Below are 27,423 nucleotides of genomic sequence, written 5' to 3'. Positions count from 1 at the left end.
ATCATTCGGCTCACAGTTTCCCTAGACCGAACGAACGCACATATGATTTGCTAAGCCCAGCGTTTTTATTTATTCATTTATTTATTCTATTCTCTCCTATTATCTCTAATTCCCCAATTCTCTCATTCTCTCCTTCAAAACAAAGGAATGGGGCGGATAAACGGTTGTTTTTGTTAAGATATTCATAATATTCTGTCATTTCCGACGGTGGTCTTGAGGGTCACTCGTTTATCCAGTCACTTCCAGCAGAAGAGGAAGAAGAAGAATTTTTGTTATGGCAAGGCTTGTGCAGTGCTTTGTGCCTCTATGCTTTATGAACTGTATTTTAACGCTTGTATAGTGCTTTATGAACTGTATTTTAGCGCTTGTATAGTGCTTTATGACCTGTATTCATGCTTTCAGAATATTAGCCTGGTTTACTTAAATGTCACGTGGGTCAATAAATAATCAGATTAAATAAATTAATGATATAACTCGAAATATTGTGCCTTGCGTCAGTACATTCATAATGCTTGTGCGAGTATTCATACACCATGTACGCTCGTGTGTAAATACACACGCCCTCTTAAGTGTATACAGTATACAATACGAATCAAGCCTTAAAGTCATCAAGAACGTGTGATCAGTACAAGGAATTTACAGATCACTTACACTGCTCTTGTTTGCGCTACTGACAAAAGTAGATTTGATCTGATTTTGCGGTTTTTGGCCGCGTGTCCGATTACAATAGAACCCTGAACGAGGTTGTTATAAAAATTGCACTCTCCACACACACACACACACACACACACACAGATGGTTGGTATAAGAGGTGGTATGCCACTTTATAGTTCAGATCCCTAGACTTTATTCTGTAAATGCAGTTTTTTTTTTTTTTAACGACAGAGAGAGAGAGAGAGAGAGAGAGAAGAGAGAGAGAGAGAGAGAGAGAGATGGTTGGTCCAAGATGTGGAGATGCACTTATAGTTCAGATCCCTAGACTGTATTCTTGTAAATGCAGTTTTTTTTTTTTACTGAAAGAGAGAGAGAGAGAGAGAGAGAGAGAGAGAGAGAGAGTTGAGCCAAGATATGGAGATAAACTCAATCTCGCTTGATAAGAAAGGAATGCTGGTCTCAGAAAACGAATAATCTTGAAGATAAAGTTTGAATATAATATAAGAATCAACCGCATTCAGATCGTTATCAATGACAATGAGTTGAAAGGGATGGATTATATATAATAATATATTATAAATATATAGATAGATAATATAATATATATAATATATATCTATATATATATATATATATATATATAGTATATATCTATATATATATATATATCGCATTATCGAATACCCTAATTATTTAACTTGTTAAAGACGTATATCTAAAAAGAGAGACTTAGACAATTATTCGCTTCTTGACGGAATCCATCACAAAGACATATCTGCTAATACCAACCCAACCCAACCCAGCCCCGGACGATGACAAATCTTAAGGACGTGTTTGTGTGCGTTTGTGCGAGTGTGCGCGCGCGTGTGCGTGCGTGTATGTGTGTGTGTGTGTGTATGCAAGTGCGAGTTGCCAGCTCGTCGTATCGCCGGTAGAAAACGTGAATTGGTGAAGGAAAACCTCAAGAGAGAGAGAGAGAGGGAGGACGGAGCAGTAACCCGGTTGCCTGCAACTAGGCTAAGCTGTGCCGTGTATAGACTGCTACAAAGCTTCTTACTAACCCCTGCATTCACGTGACGGTTTGGGCAGGCTACGGACACCATTATAAGCAAACTGAGGATTCATCGGTTGGGAAAACTCGCCGACAGGTTAATTGGAAAGGTGTGAAAACAACATGGATAGCTATCAAAGGTGAGACGGCCTGTTGTGTTCAGGGAGTTTATAAAGGCAACCATGATCTGTTGAAGAGGTGTGGCTGCCTTGGAAAAAAAATACAGAGGGCGTTTTTTTTTTGGTTGTGGGGGGGAGGCGAAGGGTGGGCGTGAAGATCCCACCCACCCACCAACTAGAGAAATAGACCCCCTTACCCTCCCTTCTCTGTTTGTAAGTCATCGGAAGTTACTGAAGTGCTCAAATAATGATTTAAATTGTATACCGGGTTTGTGTGTAATCAGTGTTTATCCATGAGTTCCTGGTAGCCCGAGAGAGAGATAGAGAGAGCGAGAGATAGAGGGAAAGAAGAGGAGAGAGAGAGTAGCCCGTATGACTCATAATCACAGAGTACCTCGTTGTATTCGACATTACTCGACGTTCTTTGCCAAAACCGTATTTTTGTAACGCTTACAGTGAACTGCGTGTATATCCTTTTGTGTAATTTTTTTTTTATTGAAGTTTGACCTACGAGAAGAGGGAAGGTAATAACAGGTCAAAGTTCAAAGTTCAAAGTTCGCTTCTGTGGTTAAATGAAGGAAGTGCGATCAGACTTGGTGAAGTCATTCAGCATATTATAATTAACAGAGGTTTCAAATGTAATGGTGATCGTTAAAACTACATTAATGAGTTTAACGTTTATAAAGCCAAGACTATTGGTGGTAATATATCCCACAATATATTTAAATAAGTGTGACTTTTGCAAATCAAATTATGCATAATAATATTTTGTATTATAGATTGCCTTTAATCCAGGTACATATTCGTGGTATCATTTTCACATTGACAAATTGTAAAGGTTAATTCTACTTAATATATATATATATATATATATATATATATAATATATATATATATATATATATATATAGATATATATAATATATATATATATATATATATATATAATATATATTTCAATTTTCAACCTTATTGGTCAGAGTTCAAGGTGACATATTTTTAATGTTTTTTTTCTTTTTTAAAGTTTATGATATCCTTTACATGTTGATAAATTTAGGTTTTTTAACACTAAACACTTGATGAAATTGTATCTCGTTAATGACCAATTACTTAACTATATAGCAACGGTTTATAGAAGGTCACATATGACAGGTATAGTGTTTCATGGTTGGTACATCATTGTAGGAAAACACTTTACATCTCATCAATATAAAATTGAAAATGTAAAGAGAGGTCCATTATATCTTATGGCTGGTACTTCATTATAGAAAAATACTTCATGTTTCATCATTATAACAATGAAAATATAATGACAGGACCGTAATATTTAACGGTTGCTTTATTATTGTAGAGGAACTCTTTATATCTTATTATAAAAATGAAAATATAATGACAATTCCATAACATTTTATACTTGTACGTCATTGTAGAAAAATACATCATATTTTATCATTATAACGATGAAAATATAATGACAAGACAATGATGATAATGAACTCAATAACCAATTTTATTTTACTAGTCATATTTTATGACTGATATATTATTATAGAAAACACTTCATATTTATCATTATAACAATGAAAATATAATGACAAGAATATGAAGATAAATTAACTCATTAGCCTAGTTTTTTAAATAGTCAGGTTGAAGGTTTGCAACAATATTAATGAGTTTTTTCATTAGACACCTGTGTATTCTTGATTGGTTAAGAATTAGTATTCAGGACGTGTTCTGCAGTCTGTCTGTCTGTGTGTCTCTCTCTCTCTCTCTCTCTCTCTCTCTCTCTCTCTCTCTCAGACAAGAGATAATGGATGGAAACAAGAACTGAAGAGATACAACACATCCCATTGTGGGAACTTCTTTACATACAAGATATGTGACACGTGGAATAAACTGCCACCAGAAGTTGTAGAGCAACAGTGTGGAAGAGTTTAAAAGAAAGCTAGACAAAACCATTAGAAGGACACTGAATGAACAGTAAAACCTGCTCCTACAGATAAATGAGCACATGACGTCTCCTCTTAGGATAGACTAATGAGTCTTTGAGACATCCTAATCCTTCTAACTCCTCGTAACTCTCTGGGAATAGTTATTGCAATGTGTTCATTTAGAGACATTAATTATTTTGCTTTTCGTCAATCGTAACAGTTAACTATTTGTGCATTTTTATATTCAGATTGCTATGGACACTGTTTATTATATATATATATATATATATAGATATTATATATTATATCTATATATATATATATATATATATACATATATATATAATATATAATATATATATGTATATATATAATATATTAATAATATATATATGAGATGAAGTTCTAATTCCAGGTACCAGCTCGAAATACTTCCGGTGGAGAACGAGTGTTACGAATGCAGTGATGACGACCGCCCCACCTTACCTGTCGTGAGTTTTCTCAATTAGGGTCTGTTTACCTGTATGTCAGATCGACAGGCCTTATTCTGATAACTTGGTGGAGTTCGTGTCTTGTGTGTGTGTGTGTGTGTGTTATGTGTGTGTGTGTGTGTAAGGTGTATATAATCTTCAAAGAAAAATTAATACAGATTCAAAATAAGTCAAAGAACTTTTCAAGTTAAAAGTAAGATCAGTTTTCATCTTGGAGGAGAATTAGTGGAGATTCTAAGTGAGTAAAGAGAAAGGATCGTTCAGTGAAAAGTAGATAAGTTTTGGGAAACTTAAATCGAGTCTTTACCTAACATTTTATTAATTTTCTTGTCGTTCTCATTTGCTTGTGATGTTTATGAAACCAAACTTAGAAGAGGAGAGAGAGATAGAGAGTGAGAGAGAGAGCGAGAGAGAGAGAGAGATACAGCATTTTATATTCTCATGAGAGAAGAGAGAGAGAGAGATAGAGGAGAGAAGAGAGAGAGTCAAATTCATTGGCAAAACTGCATAAAAGAGAGAGAGGAGTAGAGAAGAGAGGAGAGAGAGAGAGAGAGAGAGAGAGAGAGAGAGAGAAAGATAGTCAAATGTATAACAAAAAAGGCATCAAATGCACTGGAAAAAATGCAGAGAGAGAGAGAATTTTATGTTTTCATCTTTAAAAATTGTATAAATCTATTGTGTGTGTGTTTGAGAGAGAGAGAGAAGAGAGAGAGAGAGAGAGAGAGAAAGAGAACATTTTATGTTTTCATCTTTAAAAATTGTATCAATCTATTGTGTGTGTGTATGTGTGTGTGTTTGAGAGAGAGAGAGAGTGCTACTGCAACTTTCTCCTTTCCCCCCTCTCCCTCACCCCCTACCCATCTCTCTCCCTCCCTCCTTCAGGAAGTCCTCGAAGCAGTGGACCAGGGGAACTCAACCGTGATCCAAGACTATCTGAGCAGAGACGGAAACGTGAATGCCCTGCAGGAGGACGAGAGTCTCCTCTCGAGGGCGTGCGCCCTTGGGAAGGTGGAGATCGTCAAGATGCTCCTGCAGTGCCCTGACGTCCACCTGAACGTCAAGTTCGAAGGGGCAACGCCCTTGAGTCGAGCTGCCCGAAACGGGCACGTCGAGTGCGTGAGACGCTCATCGACGCTACTGTGGCCGTGAGTAGAGAATTTTGTTGTATTTTTTTATTCTATTTTATTTTTCTTGAAACTTATTCCTTTCTTCTTCTTCTTCTTCTTCTTCTTCTGTTGGAGTTCCCAAGGGCTGGTATATTGCTCTTTATTTATCGCTTCAGACTATTATTATTATTATAGAGATTTCATTTTATTTTTTATTCCATTTTATTTTTCTTGAAACTTATTCCTTTTTTTCTTCTTCTTCTTCTGTATGAGTTCCCAAGGGCTGATATATTGCTCCTCATTTATCACTTTAGATTATTATTATTATAATTATTATTTATTTATTTATTTTTGGTCTATCACAGTCACCCAATTCGACTGGGTGGGGGGTTCCGGGTTGCATCCTGCATCCTTATAGGAGTCCATCACTTTTCTCACTATGTGTGTGCTGTTTCTAGGAGCACACTCTTCTGCATGAGTCCTGGATCTACTTCGGCATCTATAGTTTTTCCAGGTTCCTTTTCTGGGATCTTGGGATCGTGCCTATTATTATTATTATTATTATTTTTTTCCTTTGGCTCTATCACAGCCCTCCAATTCGACTGGGTGGTATTTATAGGTGGGGTTCCGGGTTGCATCCTGCCTCCTTAGGAGTCCATCACTTTTCTTATTATGTGCGCCGTTTCTAGGATCACACTCTTCTGCATGAGTCCTGGAGCTACTTCAGCCTCTAGTTTTTCTAGATTCCTTTTCAGGGATCTTGGGATCGTGCCTAGTGCTCCTTTGATTATGGGTACAATTTCCACTGGCATATCCCATATCCTTCTTATTTCTATTTTCAGATCTTGATACTTATCCATTTTCCCCTCTCTTTCTCTTCAACTCTGGTGTCCCATGGTATTGCGACATCAATGAGTGATACTTTCTTCTTGACTTTGTCAATCAAAGTCACGTCTGGTCTATTTGCACGTATTACCCTATCTGTTCTGATACCATAGTCCCAGAGGATCTTTGCCTGATCGTTTTCTATCACTCCATCAGGTTGGTGCTCATACCACTTATTACTGCAAGGTAGCTGATGTTTCTTGCACAGGCTCCAGTGGAGGGCTTTTGCTACTGAATCATGCCTCTTTTTGTACTGGTTCTGTGCAAGTGCCGGGCATTAGCTTACTATGTGGTTTATGGTTTCATTTTTCGTATTGCACTTCCTACATATGGGAGAGATGTTATTTCCGTCTATCGTTCTTTGAACATATCTGGTTCTTAGGGCCTGATGTTGTGCCGCTGTTATCATTCCTTCAGTTTCCTTCTTTAGCTCTCCCCTCTGTAGCCATTGCCAATTGTCATCGCTGGCTAGTTCTTTAGTCTGTCTCATGTATTGTCCGTGCATTGGTTTGTTGTGCCATTCCTCTGTTCTGTCTGTCATTCTCCTGTCTCTGTATATTTCTGGGTCTTCGTCTACTTTTATTAGTCCTTCTTCCCATGCACTCTTTAGCCACTAGTCTTCACTGGTTTTCAGATATTGCCCCAGTGCTCTGTTCTCGATGTTGACGCAGTCCTCTATGCTTAGTAGTCCTCTCCCTCCTTCCTTTCGTGTTATGTATAGGCTGTCCGTATTTGCTCTTGGGTGTAGTGCTTTGTGTATTGTCATATGTTTCCTGGTTTTCTGATCTATGCTGCGGAGTTCTGCATTCGTCCATTCCATTATTCCTGCGCTGTATCTGATTACTGGCACTGCCCATGTGTTTATGGCTTTTATCATATTTCCGGCGTTGAGTTTTGACTTGAGTATCGCCTTGAGTCTCTGCATATATTCTTTCCTGATCATGTCCTTCATCTCTTGGTGTTTTATATCCCCTCCTTCCATTATTCCCAGGTATTTGTATCCAGTCTGTTCTATGTGTTTGATGTTGCTCCCATCTGGTAGCTTTATCCCTTCAGTTCTCGTTACTTTGCCTTTTTGTATGTTGACTAAGGCGCATTTTTCTATTCCAAACTCCATCCATTATTATTATTATTACTATTATTATTATTATTTTATTATTATTATTATTATTATTATGTTATTATTTACTTAAGTTATTATTATTATTTATTATATTATTATTATTATTAGTATTTTATATTATTAATTATTATTATTATTATTTTGTACATTCCCACTGTTATAATAGTCCCTGATTTGAAATCGAAGAATATTAGTTATTATTAATTATTATTATTTTATTATTTTATTATTATTATTATTATTATTATTATTATTATTAATATTTTTTCTTCTGCCCCTTAACCTGTAAATTTGGTGGCGTTATGTTTACCTACTTGTAATCCAAATTTGTGACGCCAGTTTTAGCAGCCACAATCAATCAATCAATGATAATTTAAGTGTGATAATTAAATTTTTTTTGTTTTTGTTTTTATTCCAGTGCAGCATTCAATTGGACGGATCTTGGAAAGCCACTGGAATATGTTAATTGATATTTCGTTTATTTTTTTTATTCCAGTGCAGCATCCAACTGAACGGAACCTGGAAAGCCACTTGAATATGTTGATTGATAATTCGTTTATTTTTCTTTCATTCCAGTGCAGCATCCAACTGGACGGCTCCTGGAAAGCCACTGGAATATGTTGATTGATAATTTTTTTTATTGCAGTGCAGCATTCAACTGGACTACTCCTGGAAAGCCACTGGAATGTGTTAATTGATAATTTTTGTTATTCCAGTGCAGCATTCAACTGGACTGCTCCTGGAAAGCCACTGGAATATAATGATTGATAATTCGTTTATTTTTTATTGCAGTGCAGCATCCAACTGGACGGCTCCTGGAAAACCACTTGAATATGTTGATTGATAATTCGTTTATTTTTCTTTCATTCCAGTGCAGTATCCAACTGGACGGCTCCTAGAAAGCCACTGGAATATGTTGATGATAATTTTTTTATTATTGCAGTGCAGCAAATTTCAACTGGACTACTCCTGGAAAAGCCACTGGAAAATGGTGGTTTGAATTGATAATTTTGTTATTCCAGTGCAGCATTCAACTGGACTGCTCCTGGAAAGCCACTGGAATATAATGATTGATAATTCGTTTATTTTTTGTTGCAGTGCAGGATCCAACTAGACGGCTCCTGGATAGCCACTTGAATATGATTGATAATTCGTTTATTTTTTGTTGCAGTGCAGGATCCAACTAGACGGCTCCTGGATAGCCACTTGAATATGTTGATTGATAATTCGTTTATTTTTCTTGTCATTCCAGTGCAGCATCCAACTGGACGGCTGCTGGAAAACCACTTGAATTAGTTGATTGATAATTCGTTTATTTTTCTTTTCATTCCAGTGCAGCATCCAACTGGACGGCTCCTGGATAACCACTTGAATATGTTGATTGATAATTCGTTTATTTTTCTTTTCATTCCAGTGCAGCATCCAACTGGACGGCTCCTGGATAGCCACTTGAATATGTTGATTGATAATTCGTTTATTTTTCTTGTCATTCCAGTGCAGCATCCAACTGGACGGCTCCTGGATAGCCACTTGAATATGTTGATTGATAATTCGTTTATTTTTCTTGTCATTCCAGTGCGGCATCCAACTGGACGGCTCCTGGATAGCCACTTGAATATGTTGATTGATAATTCGTTTATTTTTTCTTTTCATTCCAGTGCAGCATCCAACTGGACGGCTCCTGGAAAGCCACTTGAATATGTTGATTGATAATTCGTTTATTTTTCTTTTCATTCCAGTGCAGCATCCAACTGGATGGCTCCTGGAAAGCCACTTGAATATGTTGATTGATAATTCGTTTATTTTTCTTTTCATTCCAGTGCAGCATCCAACTGGACGGCTCCTGGAAAGCCATCAGCAAGTGCCTCAAGACACAACCCCAGCTGCACCCTCGGTCAGCCGCCCACATCCTCCGGGGGGCGTCCAGCAAAGGCCACTGGGACGTCCTCCGCCTGCTCTTGGACACCGACCACCACTTCGTCAAGGAGGACCTCTACCCTCTGATCCTAGCCGCCGTCAGCCAGGACCAGTGGGACGTCATCTACAGCGTCTTCAGGCGACACTTCTACGGGAGGGCCCAGCTCATCAACGAGGTCTTCGCCGTGACGGTCAACATGAGGAGTTGGGAGAAGATGGAGAAGGTCCTCCACTACATCGACGGCGAATGGAAGTTCGACGTCGCCTTCGTCAAAGCCGCCCTTGCAGGCAACGCCCCGGAGGCTAAACGGCTTCTAGCAGAAGGGCGCTACGACCCTCCTACCCTCAACGGAAACCTATTGGTCTCGGCCGCCGCAGGGGTCGAAGACGAAATAGCCAGCCTCCTGATGACCGTCAAGAACACCTACACGAAGAAGACCTACTCGAACGCCCTGTTTCTAGCGGCGCTTGCGCACTGCGCCGAGATCGTTCCAAGCTCCTGCACAACGAAGAGACGTCCTACGCCCTCAGCGACCTGCACCAGGCGAATGAGGTGCTCATTCGGCTCCCGAGGTACGAGAAAAGAGATGGGTTCCTCGTGGCCTACTTCGGCGAGTACCTGAAGAAGTTGGACAGAGTTCTATGACTGAAAATTGACGAATAATCATAGGTTTGGAACCGCTGAGTAAGACAAGGTACTTTTTTTAGGACTGCTGTATAAGTTAAGATACTTTTTTTTAGAACTGCTGTAGGTATAAGTTAAAATACTTTTTTAGAATTGCTGAATAAGTTATGGTACTTATTAAAGGCCAGACTGGGCATTTGATTTATTATAAGAAGCTCTTTGTGATATAACTGGAATAATATCGTATTATTAAAGACACTGGGAAAAGCAATTCATCTTTAACTACTCCTCCTCCTAACGTATTTAACTTTGTTAAATAAAGGTATTGTGTTAATTTATAGAGAGTTAGTTTTGACTTGTTAGCAGAGTAATATTTTTTTTATATCATCGACATTTTTAGATAGATATTTTCTTTTAGTTAGATTGATGTTTGGTAAGTTTATTTTTAACTCAGAAATAGGAGATTATTTTGGGCAATAAGCAGATCTTGATAATGGAAATTAGTTTTGCTGTGTGTACCTATTTTTAATTCAGTATATATAGTATATATATATATTTATATCTTATATATATATATATATATATATATAGATATATATATATATATATATATTATATATATATATATATATATATATATCGAGCTACAAATGTCCTTTAATATCTAATTCATTCTACCTCGGAATTGATATATTTTCATATATGCTTAACTGAAGGGGAATTTTATTAGGCGATAATAGAATTGTCGGCGCCCGGGCGCGAACCCAGGACACCATACAAATCCAGGACGTCAGTGAAGCTATTATGGTGTCCTGGGTTCGCGCCCGGGCGTCGACAATTCTATTATCGCCTAATAAAATTCCCCTTCGGTTAAGCATATATGAAATATATTAATTCCGAGGTAGAGTGAATTAGATAATTAAAGGACATTTGTAGCTCGATGTATGTATATGAATCACGTGGTAATGTGATATGACATATATAATATATATATATATATATATATATATATATATATATATATATATATATATATATATATATATATATATATATATATATACCCGTAACTTCAGTTTTGAGGAACCAGATCAGGTCAAGCCCTCCGTGACAGCACAACAAAATGCTAACATTTCTTTACCTGCTGGTTAGTCACGCGACCCTATAAAAGTCTCTCTCTCTCTCTCTCTCTCCTCTCTCTCTCTCTCTCTCGTCTGAGAAATCTGACAGTTCCTTTTTTCACTGACTTCACTTTTGTGAACTCGCGTTCCTGACCTGTCAAACTGCTTCGTGGGTTTGAGAATACTTTTTATGATGGTTTGAAATCTTTGTTTGGTAAGAAGTCTGGCCGAGATTGTTTTTGTTCTCTTGTAAGACGAATATGTTGAATGTTCATAGAACTGAGGATCAGATAATTCAGGCTGGAGTTGTTTTAGAGTCTTATAAGGCTAAAATGTAGAATGTCCATGGATCTAAGGATCATGACGTATGCCTTATTCAAACATGGATCGTAAACACCTGAGTATTCTGAACGTTATGGAATCATTTTTAAAATAGGAAGGTTACATGACCTTTCCTTAAAGTCTTATTAAAATCGTTCCCAAGAAGGTTATTCATAAACCTTAATTTTGTCCGTGAAATCGAGACACATGGAAAGAATTTCATTTCATTAAAATGTAGTTTGGCTCAGACGAAGCAGTTACATTTAATAAAAATTCCTTTCATTTACGTACTCTCTGCCTGATATTACTTTAAAATAACGAAAAGGAAGTAAACACATGTATATCCCAAGAGCGTAATGTACATATGCAAGGATTAATTCCACACACAAAAAAAATTGATTATAAAAATAAACATCTACCGCCCAAGCAAGATTATGCCATCTTCCTTAAAAACAATGAATGCTTGTGTAAGTATCTAAATAAGTACTTGGCAGTCAGTCAACTGCAGCAGGAAAGGGGCAAAAAGGGGTATGCAGAGGCAATAATACCCCCATACCCAAATTCCTACTCTAAATCTGAAGAAAAAGAATTGCACTTCTTAGACTCAAGAATCCTTGATATACCTCCTCGAGTCTTCCGTTATGTTACGAACTATCGCTATCATTTGATTAGTTACCATCCATGTGCCGTTGCAGAAGGACAGAAGGGGAATCCTTTGGGATCGGCTGTCGGAATCCTAGAGTCCCTACGTGTTCCTACCTTCAAGAAGAACGCTTTTAAGTAATGTGTCTGCTATTGAGTGGGAATTGTATACAAGTTGCTAGAACCGAAAGCCAAGTAGATTGGAAATGTTGTCATATACGATTGAAATGTCTATGAATTATTCATAAGTGTACGAAAAATAGATGAATGATAAGTGCATTATTATTTAATGAATAACAAGTGGCAAATTGATTATTAGATATAAATGGCACTTAATTTTGCTCGATCACAAACCCAAGTCAAGAGTTACATTATGAGGACGACATTGCAACATAAGGATCAGCATTATTGTAAGTACTGTTTCATTTCACGGTCGTAAATCAGGATTTTTCTGTTACGCTGTTTTGAAAAAGAAAGTTTGAGAAGCTATATATATATAATATATATATACTATTGTATAATATATATATATATAGATATATATATAGAGAGAGAGAGAGAGAGAGAGAGAGAGAGAGAGAGAGAGAGAGAGAGAGATAAGTTATCTAGACCAGCGTCTGTAGGATAACAATATACATATACAATAAGCATTTGTATGATAAGGTTTGCTGAGAGAGAGAGAGAGAGAGAGAGAGAGAGACGAGATATTTAACTTTTGGTATAACAAAACTGTTTAATATTCCAACAATTCATGATGAAGGAGAGAGAGAGAGAGAGAGAGAGAAATTTAATGACTTGAGTCTGGATATTCAACCTTTAGCATAAAAAGCTGATACTATTCACGTAAATTTTAAATTGAGAGAGAGAGAGAGAGAGAGAGAGAGAGAGAGAGAGAGATTATAATGAAAAACAAATCATCCAACATAGCGTGTCCTGTCCATCTGTCATTCAGGAGAACCACCGATGGACCACTAATCGTCTAGACTCATTTTGGGAGAAATAAAAAAGGCCCTCTTTATAGGACCCCCGAATTATTAAAAAAAAAAAGAAAGAAAAAAAAAGCTCTTATTTATAGGGGTTTATAGGGGTGATGAGTAGTACTAGATCTCTGAATTATACAACGGCTACGGGATGTCGCGTGATCTCTTAAAAGGTCTTTCTTTCTTGGCTGATTCTCATGTGTTTTTAGATTTTTTTTCATGGGGGGAGGGGTTAGTTGGGGATGGGGGGATTAGTGGGGAGGGGTCAGTTGGGGGTGGGGGGTTAGTGTTTAGCTCCTAATTGTCTTTTGACCTTAATCTCCTGATGGATATGTTAATGAATTCATTCCACACACACACACACGTAAAAAAGCCCCTTCCCCTCTCTCTCTCTCTCTCTCAAACAGTGAGGATATTTCACTCACGCACACACACAAAAAAGCACCTTTCTCTCTCTCTCTCTCTCTCTCTCTCTCTCTCTCTCTCTCTCTCTCAGACATTGGGGATATTTCTTGCTATCATTGGCTAGCTTCTTGGTCGCTTAGAAGTTTTAGTATTGGTCTAAGAAAAAATTGTCCAATCAAATCAACTCATTTACCTTCTCTCTCTCTCTCTCTCTCTCTCTCTCTCTCTCTCTCTCTCTCTCTCTCTATCTAGCTTACTGGTCAATTAGAGGTTTATTGTCAAAAATATTGTCTAATTAAATCAAATCTTACAGTTTGTGTGTGTGTATATGTGTGTGTGTGTGTGTGTGTGCATTATGCATATCTGTCAACTAAGATCTAAGGCAAAATGGAATTAAATAAATATATTAAAAGATCCCAAACTTCCTTATTCAGAAAGAGATATCTGCACATTGTAATATAAAGTCTAAACACTTGTTCTCTTATATTTGTTAAAAACTTTTGATATCCATATCCAAGGGAATTAATGAGTGGTTGCTGGTTTTATGTTAAATCATGTTACTTTACTCGCAAATCAATGGTGTTAACCTGAATGTGTAAAAAGAAACTTGCAGGATACCGGTATAATCACCTTTCAAATCATGTTTAAGGAAATATGACATTCAAACCATACACTGATTCCTGAGAGTCTACTACCAGTTGATATGACGCTAAATTTTATAAAAATAATTAACTGTGATAATTCGTACCTCTTTGTCCTACTTAATTGTTTTATGGTTTTTCAGAGCCTGCAGATTAACTAAGTACTTGCCAGGTACCTTGGGAATATGAATGATTACCTGGTCAGGTGACAGGTTGTCAATCTTCTCTGGCCTACTAGATCTTTCGGTTTTTTTTTAATTGTTTTTTTAATCAGATTTATATGTAAAGGAATGTTTGAGGTCTATACGGTTTTATAATTTACATGTCTTTAGCCTTTTCTATGGAATCCGATGTGCATTTATTTTGCTCTATAGTTAGACCAAAGAATAGATTGTTCAAAAATAATTAGACTAGCATTCGTGAATAACAGATCATAAACAAAAATTATAGTTAATTATTTCGCTATTTATCTAACCAAAGCAAAACTGAAGCTTTGATTCCGTACAATAAAAATATTTCCAATAAACAGACTGATAATAAATCATTATTCCATTAACATAAACAAAACGAAGGAATAATGAGAGCGATAAAATTAAAAAAATGTGATTTGTATTTCAGTTTTGGATCCCGATTCATTATATCATTCATCATCGTTGACTGACAGATCTCTCCCATACGGATCACCTGGTGATCATAATGATCAAATTCCCTCTCCACATCAGTCGCTAAATTCTTAGAAGACGTGAGCGAATTCCTATTAATTCCCCAAAAGAAGAAATAATATGAGTCCAAGATCCCTCAACTGAAATGTACACAAGTTTAATGAGCCGCTAACGAGACGATTAAGCTGTTTCTAATGAGGTAAACCTTCGTTACAAGGTCTCGTACACGACGCCCATTATGCAAAAGAGCTCTGGTATTTACTGAGACACCCCGGGCGAGAATCCGGCGGTCGCATTTCGCTTCGTGACAGTCCCAGAGGCTCTTTTTCGTGGTGACAGGCTGGGAGGGAGTTCCAACATGGCGTCCTCTCGGGCAATTTCATTAGCGGGATATCTGCTGGTCGTCTCGGCTCTTCGCACTTCAGCGCTAATGGTAAAGATACTCTGATGGTTTTTTTTTACTAGATTTTAATGAAATTGGGGCACTTTTGGGCCTTCTCTGTGAGAAAATGGGCACTCTCAGGGCATTTTTATGAGATTTAGGCACTTTTTAGGCTTTTTAATGAAGTTTTGGGCATTTCTGGATTTTTTTTTCCTAATGAATATTTGTCACTATGAAACTCGGGCATTTTTGGGGCTATTTTCTATGAAATTAAAGCACTTAAGGGCCTTCTTAATGAAATTTAAGCATTTTTGGGTTCTCATGAACTTTGGGGGATTTTTAATTAAATTTGGCCACTTCTGAGACATACTGAATGAAATTTGATAACTTTTTACGCTTTTTTTGAAATTTGGGCACAGATGGATCTGTTTTATGTAATTTGGGCACCGTTGGGCTCTATTTTTATGAAATTTGAGCAATTCCGAGTCCATTCGGGGCATAAGACAGTGACAATAGTGAGTTGCAGTACTCAGACAGCAAGATAGAGAGATCAGTTGGGTGAAGGTGTCGATTTTTGAATGTGCAAAGTTCCCTGGCGTAGAAGCTCTGCTAGAGATTTAATCATTGGTTAATCCCCTTTGGGATTACTGAACTGAATTATCCTCAAGTCATTAGAAAAGATCAGGAGGTCTATTAATCCTACACTGTTGAAGCTTAGAAAGGTTGAAAGCCTTTTGCAGAAATTTAAGGCCTAGTTTTCTCCAAGAACGCGAGTTCGCTATTCTCGAAAACGTGTGTTTTTCACTCAGAACGTGTAATTATACACCAGTTAGCATGGATTTATAATAATACGCCATTTCTTACCTGTTATAATCCCAACTGTGTGATAACTGGAAAATTAAAAGCCATTTTAATAAATTTAAAAACGCTAGGCCTAGTTTTTTTTTTCATTCAGAACGTGTACTTATACACCAACACCAATTATCAAGGAATTATATAATATACGCCAGTTACCATGCCATAACACAGACAGAGATTATCTATCATAATCCCAGAACTATGATAATTGACATGTTCAAAGCCGTTCTCAGATATTTAAAAACAATACGTCTAGTGTTCTCAAAGAAGTCAAGTTTTCGGTTCTAAAATAATGTTTTTATTCACTCACATACGCCAGTTATCAAAGAATGAAACGACCGATGACTGTCTGTTGTCTTAGTGAAATATCGAAGCAAAAACTTCATTAACAGATTCAGTATGAACATCAACCTACCAATTCACTTTTAAGAGTAATCGATAAATATGCAACATTAGGCCTATATCGATCTTATACAACACTGTTAAGTTATATTATATGACTTTGACATCGAAGACTGATTAACTGTTTGGAAAATGAATATATACGTATATATATGTTTATATAAATCTTACCTATATTTGAAAAATGTCATTATCTATTATTATATTATTATATATATAATCTATATATATATATATTATAATCTATATATATATATATGGATATATATATATATATATCATATATATATTATATATATATATATATATATATACAAATCACTCATTTTGAAATCACCCGAGCTGACATCACGCACTTAGACCATTAGCTTGCTTTACTTTGCAAATTCTCTATGTAAATTACACTCATTAAAAAGGAAATTAGTATGTTTTCTAACAGAAAAACATTCACATAAATCTCGCATACGCCTAAATACCTCTCATATACTTCACTCGTGTAAATAAGTTAACATGAAATTATCAATTCTCGCGGTAAAATTGTATAATTTGTTCGTAACCGTGAGAGTTGCGTTAAAACTGTGACTGTGGCATCGTGTATTTTGCTCGTAACCGTGACGTCCTGTGACGTCTGGTATTTTGTTCATAACTGTGACTATTACATTAAATTGCTGTAAAACTTTGACGTCGTGAATTTTGCTCGTAACTGTTAAGAGTTGCATTAAAACTGAAGTCGTTAAAAAGCTCGGAACTGTGAATATCAGAAACTGTGACGTCATTTTAAAGCGCGAAACTGTGACGTCGTTTAAAACACCTGACATTACTCATTACCTCTTGAGTCTACAATTTGTCACAAACATATCTTGTTCGTATTCTTCCATTAATTAGTAATTACGTGAAACGTAAGCGGACATAACTAGCTCCATAATCAGAGGACATAGTCTCAGTGAAGCTGAAGTTATTGGGACTTATATTAATGATTTTCTATCAATAAATGAAAAAAAAACCTGACGAATAATTGATTATTTATTAATTATCTTCTTCTTCAGGAGGAAGGTCGCGAAGCCTCGATGCAAAAACCAGCTAAGGACGCAATCGGTGCCCTCAGAGCAACAGGTAAGGATGATGTCTTAGGCCTAAGTGACCTGATAAGGGGTTTACATTACTGTGTATTTATTTATACTGTGTATATGTTACAGGAAGATAGCGAAACCAGGCCTTTATTTCAGGCATATGGCAAAATGCGATTAGGGACATTGAATCTCCCAGGTGTTAGTACTAAATACGGCGAAACAGTGTAGGTGAATCACTGTCTCGCCATGTTTTGTACTAGCCCCTGAGGGGATCAGTGCATTTTGCTATCAGCCTAAAATTTGAGACAATTTGCGAAATGCCTATAACTGTTTTTTTTCATCTGTCCATCGGCCTGTGGTGTTTTCATATGGTAACGCTGCTTCCCGGGCTTTAAATAGTTACGCTATGTGTAAATTTTAGGTAAATAAAAGGATATTTGGGTGTACATTTGCAACTGAAAAGCGTTTTAATAATTTACTGATGCGAATTACACCGTTAATATTCGAAATAGGATATTGTTATTATTGTTGAATGTAAGCTGAATGTGACTATCTAAAGCCCAGGACGCAGTGTTACCATACACAAACACCACAGGCGGCTGGACAGATGGAAAAAAACCGAGTATAGTTTACTATCTACCTTTTACTCATATAAATTCAGATGGTATGACCTACATGACGCAAGCTTTTTTAGGTGGAATTAAGGTCATTATTGGCCCCAAACATTGATGCTAAAGAGTTTATTTGGTTAGTTTCATAACTGAGTGTAAGGTAAGGGTGGTACGATTTTGTAAAAAGAAAAAAAAAAAGCCTATACTCTTCTTCTTCTAATGGGTAAAAAATTAAGTCTAAATTTTTTCTTCTTCTTCCAAATAGTGGAGTTGCCATGTATGACAAATTCTACACCATATGCCATGAATCTAGGAACTACAGTGATATTTAAATCTCCCAGATTTCCGCGTAGGTATCCCAGGAAGACAGACTGCGGATGGAACTTAACGGTAAGTTTTGGTATTTCCGTAGGCCTATGTCGATAGGCATAATCAAACTAGGATGACATTTAAACTTATGGAGTATCTTTATTCTTATATTGACACCGTGCATTTCCTATATTCAGGCCCATCTACACTCATTTATTTTCAGTAGGCCTAAGTAACATATATAAATATATTATATATTTATATATTGTTACTTAGGCCTACGCCACTTAAAAGTGCAATATAGCTTCATGTAGAATCGTTGACAGTTTCATCATAGTAATTTCGGAATTTCGATAGGCCTAGATGGACTATTTTTCTTATGAGATTCCAGTTTCCTGGAACGATTTATATCATCATTCATATAAAAAAATGAATTGAGAATCATGGAATTCGAAAGGTTATCTTAAGTTACTTAAACTTTTCAAAGATTCAAGTATCTTCGCACTAAAAGTAGCTTGAAGTTTATTGAGTCTAGAAATACTTATTTTCCTAAGCGTTAATAACTTGAAGAAAAGGTATTAATATCCCTAGTTATATTTAGACACCATTTTTTTTTGGGTGTGACAGCCAGTTTTGGCAGCCAGAAATCAATAGAATAAAAACTGTTTTTCTTTCAAACAATGTTGAGAAAGATATACTTCGTTCGTCTTCCTATATCGATTGGCAAACTAAATAAGGAAATAATTGGGTAGATGGATAGATAGATAGATAGATAGATAGATAGATAGATAGATAGATAGATATATAGATAGACAGACAGATAGATAAGTAAATATATAAATAGATGAATGAATAGATAAGTAATTCAAAGAGCTTTCAAACTCATCTGATCAGCTCGCCACTATCTGATCAACCAATCAGGCTCGGATGGGCCACAAACTTCAAATTCTCCTGATTAATCTGGTCCCAAGGTCAATATTCTCGTGAAAAATAAGCTTCAATAAGTCACGGGTATAAGTAAATAACTCTTTTTAAGTAAAATCATAAGGACAGATGAATTTAGAATTATAAGCGTAACTTAAATCATTTTCGAATCATTTCAGGGAACAAATATAGTGGTGGATTGTGACCAGTTTCGGACGCAGCGTCGCAAATACCGAGTTTGTTTCGACTACCTTTCTCTTAATGGGATTAAGTAAGTAGGGAGGAGTCTCTCTCTCTCTCTCTCTCTCTCTCTCTCTCTCTCTCTATCCATTTTTTACGTAGGTCCAAGGCTGATTTGATAAAAAATGTATATGCCTGTTGATCTGATGATTGCGTATATACAAACTCATTCTAAAAGCGTTCTTTTAATCTATCCCTCTCTCTCCGCTCCAACAGGTTTTGTGGAGGGTTCGAACGCAGGCCGATAGGTTTTACGAGCAACGGCACCTCTCTCTCGATCAACTTCCATTCTGACAGGCTGTGGAACAAGAGAGGCTTCTCCTGTCAAGCGACGGTTATGCCGGCCACTCCTGACGAGGAAGTCCCCACGACATGCAGTAAGTGAGAAGCCATCTTGGAAAACCCTGCGAGCTTATAGGCCTACTTTGAAGTAAATCCCTCTCTTGAGTAGATTAATCTAGCATTGCTTAATTCATGAAGTTAATCCAGGTTCTTGGACTTGAGAAATCCCTCTCTTGAGTAGATTAATCTAGCATTGCTTAATTCATGAAGTTAATCCAGGTTCTTGGACTTGAGAAATCCCTCTCTTGAGTAGATTAATCTAGCATTCTTGCTAATTCATGAAGTTAATCCAGGTTCTTGGACTTGAGAAATCCCTCTCTGAGTAGATAATCTAGCATTGCATAAATTCTGAAGTAAATCCAGGTTCTTGGACTTGAGAAATCCCTCTCCTCAGTAGATTAATCTAGCATTGCATAGATTCTGAAGTAAATCCAGGTTCTTGGATGTGAGAAATCCCTCTCTTGAGTAGATTAACCTAGCATTGCCTAGATTCTGAAGTAAATCCAGGTTCTTGGACTTGAGAAATCCCTCTCCTCAGTAGATTAATCTAGCATTGCATAGATTCTGAAGTAAATCCAGGTTCTTGGATGTGAGAAATCCCTCTCTTGAGTAGATTAACCTAGCTTAGATTATGAAGTAAATACAGGTTCTTGGACTTGAGAAATCCCTCTCCTGAGTACATTAATCTAGCACTGCATAGATTCTGAAGTAAATCCAGGTTTAGACATAAGAAATCCCTCTCCTGAGTGGATTAATCTAACATTGCATAGATTCTGAAGTAAATCCAGGTTCTTGGCCTTGAGAAATCCCTCTCTTGAGTAGATTAATCTAGCATTGCTTAGATTCAGAAGTAAATCCAGGTTCTTGGACGTGGGAAATCCCTCGCCTCAGTAGATTAACCTAGCATTGATTAGACTGCGAAGTAAATCCAGGTTCTTGGCCTTTGAGAAATCCCTCTCTTGAGTACATTAACTTAGCATTGCCTAGATTCTGAAGCAAATCCAGGTTCTTGGCCTTGAGAAATCCTCTCAAGAGACTATTAGAAAATAATCCTAATTCCGTTCCCTTCTCAGCCTGCGGGATACCCAACAGACAATCCAGGATCGTAGGCGGGCATCCTACGGGCCAGAACGAGTACCCCTGGCAAGTCGCCATAGCCTGGCCTGGCAATAACGACTTCCAGGACTTCTATTGTGGAGGATCCGTCATCAATAAGAGATTCGTCTTGACAGCTGCACATTGTGGCGTGTGAGTTTGAAATGTCAGGGAAAAATAATTATTAAAAATTATAATTTAGAATTACTTGCTGAAGGTTTTTGTTCAAAATAGTTACCAGAGGCTTTTGTTCTTTTGTTCTGCTTCTGTGTTCTGTGTTCTTATTCGTTTTTAATTTATAGGCCTACTGATGGTTTGACGGTAATATACGCCTAATTATCTGGTGATTTATATATATAAACTGCTGTTTTTTAAATTGTACTCTCTCTCTCTCTCTCTCTCTCTCTCTCTCTCTCTCTCTCTCTCTCTCTCTCTCTCTCCAGTATCTTCGAGGACCAAGTGATTGTTGGAGCACACTCTTGGCTTTCCCCACTCACCTCTGGACGAAGAGTCAATATTGAGACCGTCATTAAGCATGAACAATATAATCCTGGTGAGTTAGAAGCTATTTCAGAAGCTACTTTATTAACATAAATGCCTCCGTGAACATTTCGAATAACACTCATAAGCAAACATGTGGATTATAATGAAGTAAATGTTTTAAAATGTTAGTGACATGAACTCTGGTACTGGTCAGATGTTTGCCCAAAACCTGGTGTGATCTTGAGGTCATTTGGCTGACTTTAGACTCATGATCTAGATAATTAGATTAATAATGATTTAGTTTACGTTATTTTCATTTGAAGTATGTAGTTAATAATCGTACATTATGTATTTGAACTGAAACTGGCAACTGAATGTCTACATTATTCATTTTCAGTGAATTGTCAGCCAAAACTCTTCATTTTGAAACAAGCTCCATTCTTAGGCCTATACGAAGTTTTACCACTTATCATACGATAAATCAACAAATACATTTAAATTCTACAAAGAATACCTAACACACCCTTCCACTGATTCACCAGAAACGAAGGAAAATGACATCGCACTAGTCAAGCTGGCAGAGGACCTGAATTTCACAGACACAAGAGTGGCTGCAGTTTGCCTGCCAACTGTTGGAACACAGGAGACCTATGCAGGGATGAAGGCCATAGCTACCGGTTGGGGATCACTAGACTATGGTTTGTATGATCGAATCTTTGGTTATGGTGTACTAGTATTATATGTTTATCTAGTTGGTTAACAATTATCTAGTTATTTATTCATTTAGGAACGAAATATAGCAGAGTAAGGGATCAAGGCTTCTATAGGCCTAGTCTGCGTTTTAGCGGGAATATGACCTAACCAGATTGACCTTAATCTAACCTAAACTTGGAAGCCTTGCCCCGCCTGGCCGAGGGGGCTTTGCCCCATTTGGATCCCCCAAAATAAGTCTGGACCACTAACTCAACAGAGCAAGGGGTTAGGACTATTGTGGGCCTAGTAGGCTTTTGTGTAGTTGGCATTTCAGAGGAGATATAACCTAACTAGACTTACCCTTTATTTATTTATTTATTTATTTATTTATTTATTTATCTACACACTCCTAAACAAACATACTGGACACATGCGGAGTTAAACAGGCCCTTCACGTTTTATAATCATGACACATCTGCTTTCAGGAACACCTGTTTTCCCTTCTGAACTTCAAGAAGTCGAGGTCGATGTTGTCAATAATTCTGTGTGCTTGGGAAGCAACGGGATGTTTTCAGTGATTACGGACAACATGCTGTGTGCTGGGTCAGATGCAGGTGGCAACGGAACCTGTCAGGTAAGATAGGACAGACTAGGACACCTGTCAGGTAAGGCAGAACAGTCTATGACACCTGTCAGTTAAGTATATCTTAGTTTTACCAGACCACTGAGCTGATTAACAGCTCTCCTAGGGCTGGCCCGAAGGATTAGATATTTTTACGTGGCTAGGAACCAATTGGTCACCTAGCAACGGGACCTACAGCTTATTGTGGGATCCGAACCACGCTATATCGAGAAATTTATTTCTATCACCAGAAATAAATTCCTCTGATTCCGCGTTGGCCGAGCCGGGATTCGAACTTCGGGCCACCAGATTGGCAGCCGAGCGCGAAAACCACGTGTCCAACGAGGAACTATCTGTCAGTTAAAATAGGACGGTCTAGGAGACCTGTTAGTTAAGATAGAATAGTCTAGGAGATCTGTCAGGTAAGATAGGACAGCCTAGGACACCTGTCAGTTAAGATAGATCAATCAAGGTAAATCTGTATACCACTAAATTGTCCCTTTTTGGAGAAAAATGTCGAATATGCATTTTTTTTCTGCAATTATTTGAAGTCACTGCACTACCTTATTGGTAAGAGACTGGCATGATGCTTTACTGAAACAAAAAGTCGATTATTAAAATCAACGTTAATGCATTTCCTCAAATAATAATAACAAAACTGCAAATTCGACACCTTGGCCCCCAAAAAGAGTCATGACTTGATCTAAAGTAAGGATTTTGCAATTGCCAATAATTTTTTTTTTTTTTTAAATTTTTCATTTTAATTTTTCTATGATAATCTGTCCGCATAGTTTTACTTCATAGATTTTCTCTTTGGTATTGTTAATCTATTGTTCCAAAAATGATACTCCTTTGTTATCTACTATTACTTTTCTAAGTATTTTAATCGTCCTTAGCTTCACTTTCTGTATGACCATTTTCTGCAATAAATTTTAAAAGCGATTCTTTGTAAGTATAGTATCGTTTAATGTTGTCCTTTTTCATCATCACTTGAAGTTATCACTTCAATTTTTAATCATCCACAAAAAGTTAAGGTGATTTTACAATTGGTTTTGCTTGTTTACAGAATATTACCAAGTACCTTCTACTTTACTCTCCACCCTCCACCCCATCTACTTTTCCTCCTTTTGTATTTGAAGTAGCTGTTTATCATCTTTCTTATCCACTTTATTTTTTTTAACCAGGGTGATTCAGGAGGACCTCTAGTTGTCGAAACGGGCGGGATATTCACCCAAATTGGTGCCACGTCCCTGGGAATAGGCTGTGGATCTGAAAACTTCTATGGCGTCTATACGCGTCTGACCAGTAAGTACAGAACTATCATAGATTTTATGTGAATATTTGCTTAAAATTCGAGATAGCGTGACGATATTGTTTCCTGGCTAATACAAAGTTATTATAGGTCTATTTTTTGTTTTATATATAGGATTACTAACGATGAACTTCCCAAGAATGACAAATATCAACTGTCATAGTATATTTTACGAATATTCGATTATAGATGAATGATATTTTGCTTGTAATCAGAGTTACAGCAAACATACTATTCTCTAGACCATACAAAGGCATCGTAAGTCCATTTTCTTTATTTTATATACATAATTACCAACCTTGAACCACCAAAAAGAAAAATAAATGTCCAAACTTTAATCTGGACTGACCCTAAACTTAGTCTAATGTCTATCGCAGGCTACGTGGACTGGATATCGTCTAAAGTTGGAACTTACGGAATATGCCACCAGTGAGAGTCTCCTCATATTAAAACAAGCAATTCTCCATAAGACCAAGGAATGCAACGCCTCGCAGATGTGACGCAATGAATCATGTGTAACTCTTTCTAATATTTATGTCAAGTGAAGAGTTTTATATTTATTATTCACCTAACTGTCATGTTAAGCAAACAACTATAGACTCATGTGCAAGTGAAACCCGTGTTTTGTTTAACCAGTATAGACATTTACAATTGAAATGAGTCTTGTTAAACCACCAGAGACTCATGTGCAATAGAAAACGTGTTTTATTAAACCACCATGGACTCATATGCAATTGAACCCTTCCGCTGGTTTTATGAAATAGCTTAACACGTAGCAGCCATATTGTTTGATTAGCCTAATGTATACTACAATTAAATGGACTGAATTAAGCGTTGGTTCTTCAACCTTCAGGTTAATTTAAAGTTTACGAATGAATTCAGCCAAATTATAAGTTTCTTTAGACGCAGTAGACCTCGATTTCAACTTTACGAATAAAATAAATGAAATTTTAAGTGGTATTAGACGTTATTGGCCTAATTTGTTGGTGAAGCTGAGTCTAGCAAGAGTCAGTTACTCAACTCGGAAGCATTTGAAATTGAAACTGAGTCTAAGGAGAGTCGGTTAACCAACTTGGAAGGATTTGGAAACTAAACTGAGTCTAACAAGAGTCAGTTACTCAACTTGGAAGCATTTGAAACTGAAACTGAGTCTAAGATGAGTCAGTTACTCAACTCGGAAGCATTTGAAATTGAAACTGAGTCTAAGATGAGTCAGTTACTCAACTTGGAAGCATTTGAAAATGAAACTGAGTCTAAGATGAGTCAGTTACTCAACTTGGAAGCATTTGAAAATGAAACTGAGTCTAAGATGAGTCAGTTACTCAACTTGGAAGCATTTGAAAATGAAACTGAGTCTAAGATGAGTCAGTTACTCAACTCGGAAGCATTTGAAGACGAAACTGAGTCTATGGAGAATCCGTTAACCAACTTGGAAGGATTTGGAATCTAAACTGAGTCTAACAGAGTCAGCAATCTAAAAGTACAACACATTTTTCATAATAAAGAAAGGGGATATATATATATATATATATATATATATATATATATATATATATATATATATATATATATATATATATATATAGGCATAGTGTCTCTGATCACCTGACGGGCGCTGAGAATTATTTTACGGGAGCCGCATAGCGCTATTATGAACTGGAGATTTACGAGACGTCTCTCCGTGTGGGATCAAAGCTCTGAAATAAAGAAGAAGAAGAAGAAGAAGAAGAAGAAAGATAAACAAAAAGAAAGATAGACCGCTTGCGTGTTGGTCACCCAAATGCTTAATATACGTTATTACGTATGTTTGGTAGTGACAAATTCTCAAGGCATGGTAGTACTAGTCGTGTACGCTTACTTTTAACTTTTAGCGTAAACCACTTACAAATTCCTTCAAGTATTTCCTTAAATATTAACTTGAATAGATACTCTATAATTTATCATTAATTACAGATACACATATCGTAACTAACTGTATTAACTATATAATTTAAACAGATGGGACGGACTATAGCTCCTTCTAATGCGTCAAAATACGTCTTAGGCCCTGTAACAGCATTACTGTAAATTTTCTGTAACCGTAGTAGTTTACAGAAGTTCAGTGAGTGAGGTTCCATAAGGTGGTTGCGTGGGTCCTTCCCTGTTCGTTATGACGAAGATTTTTTATCATTTTGGACTGTCTATTGAGGGAAAACTATAGAGGGCATCCTACAGTTATGGATAACTGTGGCAGTGATACAGGAAGGGAGAAGCTAATAGTGAGAGACACAGGAGAGAAGTTGATAATGAGAGAAATGTAAGTTGTCTATAGCCTCGTGTACCTGTATATTGTGTAGTTTTTCAAATAATATTTATTCAGGAGAGTTCCGGTATTACAGAATATATTCCATACTTATTCAAGACAGGGTAAATAAAGATAAATGTCTGAGAAACCACTTAAATAAAGTAATTTAAGCTCAACTTTAGCAATTTCTGATATTAAAGTGGCTAGGTGTGCATTAGGCCGAACTGTCGTAGCCTTATACTTTAGCAAATAAACAGTTCAACCAGTTATTAATTTGGATTGTTGGTATTGTTAATTATAATAATTGAATTGACTTTTTTGTATGATATTTATGATAGTAAATTTATTTAGTTATTTGTAATTTATATGTGATAAGGATTCGTTCGTCCGTTAGCCTAAGAACGGACTCGGCTTAGGTCTAGTGTTTACAATTCCAGATAGATTTGTGAATTATCATTCAATGCTAATTGTTTAGCCATAATCATAAGGGTAAATAACTTAAGTATTAAGTATTATTGTTTATTTATATAAGAATTTTCCCCAAAATTAAGTAATATGTGAAATGTGGCCCATTTAATGAAAGTTGAACAAACGGCTGTTTGGATGAGACTAAAAACCATTTGATTTTAAAGCTTTGTTGTGACGATTGTGGTCAATAGCCTCTCTCTCTCTCTCTCTCTCTCTCTCTCTCTCTCTCTCTCTCTCTCTCTCTCTCTATCAAGCAAACAAAACAAAAACAGTTAAATCGGTTGATCATCCAGCACGAAGCACGTGAACTACTGCATTGTCGCACGAACAAATGCAGTATTTCACTGAGTAAATTCTACGATACCAAAGGTTTAAGTCTTGGAATGATGGCCACTGATACGTGCCAAAGTTGTTTATAAGGAATTGGGATTACAATCTGCCCGGCACGCGGGGGAAATAAAGGATTTATTTCATGGCAAAGTGTCATCTGCAATGTTGCAAGAAGTTGGGAGGGCTAAAGTTACGATTTCTGATGAATTGTGACGTAATAAATTTACGAATTGCTGCAAGATCTCGGCAGCTATGAAAAATGATGTAATAGCCGCTGCAGTCAGGGATGTTCCGCCAATTCTGAAAAGTGTAATACCAAGATCT

The 27,423-nt window shown here is 36.7% G+C and overlaps 2 protein-coding genes across 4 annotated transcripts; both read left to right on the top strand.

The window, feature by feature from the left end:
- The first annotated feature begins 1,598 nt into the window (after positions 1–1,598).
- LOC135215155 (uncharacterized) lies at positions 1,599–9,365 on the top strand. 2 transcript variants are annotated; one of them, XM_064249608.1, is made up of 4 exons: positions 1,599–1,845; positions 4,159–4,246; positions 5,129–5,391; positions 9,181–9,365. In XM_064249608.1, the coding sequence occupies exons 1-4, from the start codon at positions 1,829–1,831 to the stop codon at positions 9,362–9,364; spliced, it is 552 nt and encodes a 183-aa protein (XP_064105678.1). In that variant the 5' UTR covers positions 1,599–1,828; the 3' UTR covers position 9,365. The 2 variants fall into 2 exon arrangements, with proteins under 2 accessions (XP_064105678.1, XP_064105679.1); XM_064249609.1 differs by having other exon boundaries at positions 1,602–1,845; positions 4,171–4,246.
- Positions 9,366–12,021: 2,656 nt separating this feature from the next.
- On the top strand, positions 12,022–24,919 carry LOC135215714 (chymotrypsinogen A-like). 2 transcript variants are annotated; one of them, XM_064250670.1, is made up of 11 exons: positions 12,022–12,396; positions 17,363–17,429; positions 18,263–18,387; positions 19,410–19,501; positions 19,687–19,847; positions 20,886–21,060; positions 21,351–21,460; positions 21,933–22,088; positions 22,569–22,717; positions 23,890–24,010; positions 24,395–24,919. In XM_064250670.1, exons 2-11 carry the CDS (start codon positions 17,384–17,386, stop codon positions 24,448–24,450), a joined length of 1,191 nt encoding a protein of 396 aa, XP_064106740.1. In that variant the 5' UTR covers positions 12,022–12,396; positions 17,363–17,383; the 3' UTR covers positions 24,451–24,919. The 2 variants fall into 2 exon arrangements, with proteins under 2 accessions (XP_064106740.1, XP_064106741.1); XM_064250671.1 differs by lacking the exon at positions 12,022–12,396 and adding an exon at positions 14,868–15,107.
- The last annotated feature ends 2,504 nt before the right edge of the window (positions 24,920–27,423 follow it).

This window comes from Macrobrachium nipponense, chromosome 5, assembly GCF_015104395.2.
Source record: "Macrobrachium nipponense isolate FS-2020 chromosome 5, ASM1510439v2, whole genome shotgun sequence".
Classification (NCBI taxonomy): domain Eukaryota; kingdom Metazoa; phylum Arthropoda; class Malacostraca; order Decapoda; family Palaemonidae; genus Macrobrachium; species Macrobrachium nipponense.
This window is presented reverse-complemented; position numbering and strand designations above follow the sequence as displayed.